The 8,939-nt window shown below is 40.3% G+C and overlaps 2 protein-coding genes across 3 annotated transcripts; one reads left to right on the forward strand and one right to left on the reverse strand.

The window, feature by feature from the left end:
• Positions 1–574: 574 nt before the first annotated feature.
• On the forward strand, positions 575–6,675 carry CG11353 (uncharacterized protein). Of its 2 annotated transcripts, none has more exons than NM_139658.4 (6): positions 575–930; positions 3,177–3,768; positions 4,295–5,147; positions 5,220–5,585; positions 5,656–6,199; positions 6,272–6,675. In NM_139658.4, exons 2-6 carry the CDS (start codon positions 3,399–3,401, stop codon positions 6,401–6,403), a joined length of 2,265 nt encoding a protein of 754 aa, NP_647915.1. In that variant the 5' UTR covers positions 575–930; positions 3,177–3,398; the 3' UTR covers positions 6,404–6,675. The 2 variants fall into 2 exon arrangements, with proteins under 2 accessions (NP_647915.1, NP_729013.1); NM_168093.3 differs by having other exon boundaries at positions 575–725.
• A 31-nt stretch (positions 6,676–6,706) lies between these two features.
• CG32243 (uncharacterized protein) lies at positions 6,707–8,649 on the reverse strand. Its single transcript, NM_168094.3, has 6 exons — positions 8,470–8,649; positions 8,328–8,416; positions 8,118–8,252; positions 7,700–8,058; positions 7,490–7,635; positions 6,707–7,436 (listed from the first exon to the last, which is right to left on the reverse strand). Exons 1-6 carry the CDS (start codon positions 8,571–8,573, stop codon positions 6,812–6,814), a joined length of 1,458 nt encoding a protein of 485 aa, NP_729014.1. The 5' UTR covers positions 8,574–8,649; the 3' UTR covers positions 6,707–6,811.
• Between the last annotated feature and the right edge of the window lie 290 nt (positions 8,650–8,939).

The following is an 8,939-nucleotide window of genomic DNA, read 5'->3' on the forward strand; positions in this document are numbered from 1 at the left end:
TAACATAAACCCAATTAAAATGTATTTTGGAAGATGCCAGTTAACCTACAGATCTTGTATTTATGCAATTAATTAAAGCAATAAGTTCTGCACTGGAAAAAAAGCATACGTTTTTATGAACTAATAAAAATAATGCGACTGTCGTTAACAACTTTTACAATAAATGTATGTATTTAATGCCCCTAAAAAATGTGTTTTATGATTGCAGTTTATTGGCTTATTGAAGGGTCTGAAGATCCCGCGAAAGAGTTAAAAAAAGAGCCAAAATGAGAAGAAAGAGAGTTTCAAATGTGCGTGCAATTGACGAGCGAAATAGCCGAAGTCCAAGCAAAAAATAACGACTACTGACCACTGACAAATCCGGACTGAACACTAAAAACTGAAAACTGAAAACTCGGACTCGGGCGCGTAAGGGAGTCGGTCGTCGGGAGTCGGTCGTCTTTTGTTGATCTTGAGACTGAAATTCCAATTGTTGATTTATCTCTCGGCTGCTGCGCCGCGGCTGCGCTGCTGCAGCGCAGTCCCACTCGATTTGACCAGCGACCAAGTTTATAAAACTTTGAGCCAAAATGCAGCGGCGCACAGTTGTTACCAAAACGTTGCACGCGTCGTGGCCCTCATCAAAACAAAAAAAAAAATATAAGCGAAAATGAAAACGAAATTCGGTTAACGTCAACAGAAGCTGACAAAAGGCAGAAAAGACCGAAACAAGTTGCAGGGCCAGAGTAAGCCAAGTTAAATGCGAAAGAGAGGCAAGAGGCCAAGAAGAAAGAGTGGGCACTACATACATATAGTATAGCCAGCTAATCTGTTGTGCAGTGCGTTTTATCAGCCAGCGAAAGAAACGAAAACGAAAGTCGGTCCAAGTTCGGACTCAAAATCCAAACAGAAGAGACTCCATTCCATCAGAGACACGCGGATCTCATCTCGGTAATGTCTCAATAAAAGTAATCTTAACTGCCGCCGGAATGTAGGAAAAAGTGAAAATTGAAGCGCTTAACGTGTTTCGAAATACGATACATGAGAAGTTCCCAAAAAAAAAAACAACACCAATCAGTGAGTGGCAATTCCAGCGAGTTCTGTACTCTGTGCAAATAGGACTTGTTAATTGGGTTCTGATCAACAAGTGCCCACAAACAGTGTCCAATAAGCTGGCCATTAGTGTGAATCCGCATCTCACCCGATTCCCCACTCTCTCCGTACGAAATCTTTGACGATACCGCGAGTTCGGGAGTATTATGTAAATGCAGATCAAACATATTTCGAAATTCCCCAATAGCCAAAGTCCATATGCATATATATATATATATATATATGCACATATATCTCGATGGGCGTCTCGAGTCGTGCTTGCCACAAAAGAAGCGGCGTCTAAATTATGCAAAACCAACAAAAAGATCGCTTAGGAAAGCGAGAAAACGAGCAAAAAGCGTCAGCCGTGCACAGCGAGAAAAAAACAGAGATCCATAATGGGATTTCAATGTTCTTGATTACCAATAGCTGCCAAAGTCAAACTTACACAGAAAAATTTGGAATAACCTTAATGAGTATAAAGCAAATAAATATAGTTACCTAGTTCCATGATTATAACAAGTAAAAGAAATTTTACAAAGCATGTATATATTTTTCTGTGTATTTTAATAATAGGCCCATTTCCAAACGATTTTCATTGTTGATTATGAAATTGGTAGTTAATTTCTATCACAAGCACGCATAAATATTCCTAATATGTTAATCAAATTATCTGTTGCCTAACTACTTGTCTTTAAATCGAGTTTAATGGCTTGTATAAAACTGAAGATTTATTGGAACATTTTGTGAAGTAAAGCACATTTAAATTCTTGTTCTCAAAGATTTCTTCTTTTATTACTTTCGATGCGTTTTACGATTTACCCATTTTATTGTCATGGCCCACAAGTGGAGTAATCACATAATTCTTTAACCGCATTTCGTCGGTTAATTTTGATTACACGCGCACCTTTAGTCATAACATAATAAACAATAACCTGCGAATTATTACGTATGAGTGAGCTGCGATTGTGTGCGAGTGTGTCAAAGCGAAAACGAAAGGCCAGCACCAACACACGATCAATTGTGTGTGGTCAGCAGTTTGGGTGCAAAATCAATGGAAGTACCGATGTCTTTACACCTGCGCATAACTCACTCCAGGTTGAAAATAACAACTCAAATATCGAGACTCAACCCGGCATTTGGCCAACAACTCAAATTCGTCGCCGGGCAACGAAGGTAATCAATTGAACCTTAGTCTCCATTTGAGTCGCACTCCCAGCGGAATTGGGTTGAGTCTCGTCTCGTTTCGTTTATTTGGTTTCTTGTTTATCTTTTTGTTGCGTTTCAAAAACTTTTACTCGCCGTGCCGTTTGTTTGTGGCCGCAGATCCAATACAATCGAAATAAAACGCAAAATTATTAACGTTAATTATTGCATAAGTTACCCTCGGTGCGGTTTTCCGCTCTTTCGACGATTGTTTAACCGGTAATTGGGCGCACAAGGCGTATGCGTAATATTCTAACGAAATCGATGATGAGTCGTAGTAGTGTTGTGCGTGTATTGCGTGTTTTCTTTACATCTTTCACTTTTTACATAGGGAAAATAACCTACAACCTCCATTTCCAACGAGTAATTAACAATAGTATTTACAAAGTTCAAATAAGAGACATTAAATGTTAATAGCTATCAAACATAATTGAGAAATAACTCGTTAATTACCATTTAATGTAAATAAAAAACAAGTATAATTAAGTGCTGACCCAATTTGGTGTTATATTTCGCCTGAACACCTTGCAAAATACATTTTTTTACGAACTTACTAATAGTCAAACAAAAGATGCAACTCATTCATAACGAAATAAAGACGTTAAATTTTAATTATTGCTAAGAAAAAAAAAACAAAAACAAAACAAAAAAACTCGCTCTCGTTTTCTTGTATTCCTCGGTCATGAATGGTTATTTAAGCGGCTACACTGCGTATGCGTAATATTCTAATGCAATCGGCAAAACCAAAGATAAAAGCGTTGCTACTTTTTAGTGTGTGCAATGTGTGTCAGTGGGAAATTACTGAGCCGCGTTTGAAAACGTGCTTATTGGCCATCGATGGCCGACGAAAGTTTCTCCCCATCAATTGGCAAGCATTAACCAATATAAATATACCACAGGCATCTGGATCCGGGAGGGGCGAGAAGCACAGGCGTGGCCAGGTGAATCGCAGTGAATCGCAGTGCGGTGACCTTCGGCAATCGACGGCAGCAAACAGCAATCGAACGAGCCATTTGAGATAGCCAAACAAGCGCGGTCCAAATAACTCTCACAATACGCGCACTAACAGCAGCTAAATAGATAAATATAAGCCAAGGTTACCAAGTACCCACCGCCTCAGCATGGAGATCAGGCGCACCTCTCGACCATATCTTTGGTACACACCAGTGCTGATGCTGCTCGGCCTTTGGCTGGGTTCGGTTTTGGCCAAGGGCGCTAGCAATCAGTCGGCCACTACCAACTCACACGCCTGGCAGCGATATCACAGTCAGGCACTCAATGCGTCGCCAGCGCTGCCCGATGAATTGGAAATATTGGATGCCCCCTCTACGATTGAGATACATTCGCCTCATGAAACCCATTTGACACGCACCTCCGTCATTTTCGGACTGACCAAAGTGGCCAACGAGAGCAGCGTCAGCCAAAAGTGCCACGCGCAGCTGCGACAAATGCAGCGCGGCATACTCGGCAAACAGCCATGGGCCATGAAGGGTGAGTCGATAAAAATAAATACATATGGTCACAAGGGGAGCGTAAAGTCCCCAAGTACTTGTTGACTTCCTAAAAAAAAAAAGTAAATTTGCACGACCCTAGAGGCAAATCCAATAATGTATGTACAATCTCCAATCAGTACGCAGATTAGTTTACTTGAAATGCAAAATATGCGATTCATCAAATAAACAGTTTTCTATTAAAATTCGCACCTAAGTAAGTTGCATGACTACAAGTGAACCGTACGAGAAAACACTTCTAAAAAATTTGTTTAGATAAGCGAATGACTCAAGATAAAAAATAATGCAAAGATTGTAAATTACCAAACTTCTAAGTAAATTTCAAAACTAATAATCATGGACTTTATATTTTGAAAATACCATTACTCATGCGACACTTGAATTCGACAGCTTAGTTACTTGGGCACAAAGAACACTTAATTTCAGATTCGCTCTGTAGGTTGAACCCTTGATCACAAAAGCTATTAACATGTTCCTAATTGAAGTGCTATTGAATTTTCCCACAGTTCTGGATGCTTCGGGAACAAAGCCCTCCGGCTTTGTATATGGTCAAAACTACTGGCTGGGAAGTCGCGAAGCTTGTCGCGGCGTCCAAAGACCCGTGGGCATAACCCTATCAAAGAACTTCGATCGTGTTATGCACTATGGAATTATCACCCAGCAGGCGCCCTTCGACATGGACTATCGGGTTTTATACCTACGTCACAATTCTCCGTGGCAAGTGGAGATTAAGCTGATGTCTGAGCAGATTATACACATTGGCCTGTGCCTGCCAAGTGCCTGCAGTTCGGTTGAAGTTCAGAGTCTGGCCCAGGACTATGTGGCTGGCGGAATGTTCACTGAAAACGAGATATTCGACATAAAGCCGGAAGTGGTTTACATGAAGGATCTGCAGCTGAAGGATGAATTCTTCGAGAGGGCCAGCTTTCGTCTCTTGGTGGCCTGTGTTCTGCTCACTGTCACTCTGATGTTTTGTGCTCAACAACTGCATGCGACTAGTAAAATGCCATCTATTTCTGTGGATCCTCTGGATCGTGACTTGGCACCCGCGGAATCGGAAATATGGCGTGGACTTAACTCCCTGCTCCAAATAGAGAGACTGCAGCGATATGTAACTTGCTGGGATGTTCCCGGCAATTGGGCCAAAATTTTTGCGATTAGGGAGAATACTGCGAATGAAATTCCCTTGATGAATGGCCTGCGATCTGTATGCGCTATCTGGATCATGGTCTTCCATGTGGTATGGTTCATGTACTTTACTGTCCACAATAAGACGGTGCTGATTTCGTATGCCGAACAGGCCTTCTTCCAATATGTCTCGTCGGCTCCTCTGCTCGTGGATGTCTTCTTTACCATCAGGTGGGTTCGATAGAAACCACTGATACAAACCATAAACCTTTATGTAAATATGTTCATTTTTTTGTTTCATAGTGGCTTCCTGCAAACATTTAACTTCCTCAGGAACTCCCGGCAGTTGGAGGCAGTACGGCAAAATAGCTTCAGCGAAAATCTAAAACTCTTTGGCAAACTGCTCTTCCATCGTTATTTGCGTCTTGGACCTCTTTACCTGGTGGTCATGGCCACCGTGGACTTGGTATACGCCTATATTGGAGATGTCTCAGTTTACCACATCAACGAGCGATTCGATGAGATGTGTACACGTCACTGGTGGCGCAATCTTTTGTTCATTCAAAACCTCTTCGACCATCGGGACATGTGCGCCAATTGGAGTTGGTCCTTGGCCTGCGAAATGCAGTTCTTTATCCTGGCCAACGCTCTGCTGTTCCTCTATGTGAAGTAAGTTATTTAGTTTATTACTTACAAATATAAATACGAAATAAACGCTATACTTTTCATTGATAAATAGATATCCCAAGGTGGTAAAGTCTCTAGTGGTATCTTCTTTTGTGGCCACCATCGCTTGGTCCTACGGCATCGGACTGAGCATCAAGTTCCAATTGTCCTTCGACGCGGCCTTTGCCACTGGAACAGAGATCTATACATCGCCCTTCGTAAGGGTCCTTCCATATATCCTGGGAGCTGTAACGGCTTGGCTATTGCAAGAGAATCGAGTCCAGTTGGAGATCAGCGAGCAAAAGGAACGGGCATGCTGGCACTTCGCCTTATTCGTCTTCTTCGCCTGCATTTATTCGACTGTCAAACGGGATCTTGGACCTCTGATGGCCATCACGCTTTTTGTGATGGGTCGCCTGTTCTTTTCGCTTAGTGTATGCTGGATGATAGCGCGCAGCTGCGATGGCCGGGGGGTGTGGTGGTCACGCCTGCTGGAGGCCAAGGGCTTCCAACATGTCAGTCGACTGTCCTACGCCATTTACCTTCTCAATCCGCTGGTCATAGCGTTATTCTACAGTTTAACCAACGCGAGCACACATGCGGATCCTTTCATGCTGGTGAGTACCATGTGGACTTCATTACCTTTTGTTTTTTTAAATGACTCCAATAACTTTGTCATCAATTTTTAGTGCGTGGTGACCTGCGGCTTTGCTGTCATAGTCTACCTGGCTTCCATCCTCTTTTCGCTGGCCTTTGAGCTGCCCTTCAGCAATCTTTCAAGTTTGCTAAATCGACGGCAGAGCAAGCCAAAATCGATTTAAAGATGCTAGCCCTAAACTAGATCGTTAAGGTCACCGCACACGCCTCCATCTGACAATTGTGATTGCTTTCATGTACAACTAATCATTATTATCGAATCACTAAACTTAGTCTTATCTTAGTCAATGTTACTTATATTGTATTTACTTATATGATATATCCTGTACTTCGGTGGAAACCATACTTAATAAGATAATCACTAGCTGTATATGTACTTTGTGTTACGTAAAATCATTATTCCCCAGCACAGAATATACAACTGTTGAAAAAATTTAAAAATCTGAATAATTTACTCGATATATGTTGGAATGGTCCTTCTTTAAAGGATATACATTGTGTATATTTGGCTTTTATTATATGATCGTAAGGCAGTGGAATTCACATAAGGTAAGGTAATACAAAATATTGTTTTAAGTCGATTTGCATATGTCGTAGTATCCAGGACATACTTCACATTTCTTTAAAAATTCAGCATAGGGATTCGGTCCAGTAGAAACAAAAAACATTCGTACGCGCCTCAAAATATCCGACGAATGCTCTTCAATTTCATTGAAGTCCCACTTTGGATGGTGCTTACTTATGCACAGTATTATCTGATATAGAATGGATTCCGTGGGAAAATAATATTTTAGCATTTGGCACATTTCCTCCCTCACAGTTTCCACAAATGTTTGCGTTAGCGCCATTATAAGCTTAAAAGTGTCGACTTCCAAATGCTCTGACATTCTACTTATCAAAATGTCGAAGCTCTCTGAGCTTGCAATATGTTTCTTGAGTTGGGTTCCGTATTCTCGCAGGTTTATTTCCTGCCCCTTGACTTTAATAGATAAATCTATTTCTATTTCTGGAAGATCACTTGGAGTATTTTCTGGTTTTTCAGCCTCCACAACCTTTTTTGATTTCTTGATCTTGCTATCAATGGGCTGAAATATTTTATCCAGCTTCGGTATTGAGGGCACTCCATTGCAACAACGAATGAGATTCACATTTCCCTCAATTTTAAATGATTCCCTAGCAATCTTATCCCACGCCGATCTAGAAATATTTTTATTTAGATTTGCGAGCAATATGAATCCTTTGATACCTACCGTTGCTGATTAACAAAAATGCTGGGATCATTATTATTATTATTCATCAGCGATTCAAGGCGTGAATTGTACAGATTATTCGTAAATAATACTAAGGAATCGGATAGACCAGCCACATCACCAGATTGTGTAGAACTATGAGGATTCTACATGAAAGACAAACAATTTAAACAAATTCGAATGTATGTTAATGAAATATGAAGTTTATACCAAAATCGACGAAAGCATCTTTTCACTGGCGCAGAAGTCGAAAACCTCTTCAGGATAAACCAGAAATGGAACTGAATGTATGATGATTTTTCTAAGTTTATTAGTCACACTGGATGCTTTTTTCAACGATTCGGGTGTTATTGGTATATCTTTCTTATTTGGGTGCCATATCTGAGTGGTAGTATACGTTTTTAGCTCAACGCGACCATCGGTTTGCTTGTAAACTCCAAGATACGGGGTGACCATTAGACCTGCGGCAAACCCCGTATGGGTCACAAATCGGTTCCAGGAATCAGACATTGAGTACTGTGACACATATGACATGCAACAGTCAATGTTGCTGGAATGTCCAGTTTCATCTTGTACAAATAAAAAAATATAATACATTTCTCGATTTACTTATAACTATCGAGCTTACCCACGCATCGTCGGCATCGAAACACCGGATACAGGCGCCAGGATCTACTTTCTTCGGCCAGCTTGGGATCATATACATTATTGACAACCATCACAAAAAATAAAGACGTGAGTGACTGCCCTTTGGAGTATTTTCCTGATATGAGAAAGTAGATAACATAATGACGCTTATTTGGAATATATTATTAATTTTACTATAACTATAACTCACTATAACTCCAGATCGCATGAAACATGTTAGAATCGAAATTCAGCAGAGACAGCTTTGCCTTCAATATGTTTTCTTGACCCGACGATATTCTGCAAACCTTGAGCTTTATAATTTGCAATTTTTTCGGATGAATCCTACTTACAGATCCCAGGTTATATCGTTGCCATGGCCCAGGATGTCGGCAAACTTTTGCTGCACTTCTCTGACTGTGGGAACTAAGTTTCCGTCCCCTTTTGGAGCACTCATTTTTGCAAACTTTTATTCCTGCTTATTTCTAGAACTTCTTCTGTTGCACGTAGAAGATGGAAGTTGCAACAAAAGGCGGCTATCGATAGTCAGTGCTGACGAACTGTCACTATCTAAGTAATATGATGTATTTACCAGTCATATTAGGGATATTTGTAATTTAAATAAACATTAAATAAAACACTTATCAAAATGTATATCTCTTAATGTTTATGATCACCCCAATATTGTTTACATTCGACTGTTTGTAAATAATTAGGTTTCATAAAAGGCATTATTACTCAACGAATTAAATATTATTCTAATTTTTGTTATTAAGTAATTAAGTAATTACAAAATTTAGTTGGCTGATAACGATATTAGTGC

The sequence above is a fragment of the Drosophila melanogaster genome, chromosome 3L (genome assembly GCF_000001215.4).
Source record: "Drosophila melanogaster chromosome 3L".
NCBI lineage: Eukaryota > Metazoa > Arthropoda > Insecta > Diptera > Drosophilidae > Drosophila > Drosophila melanogaster.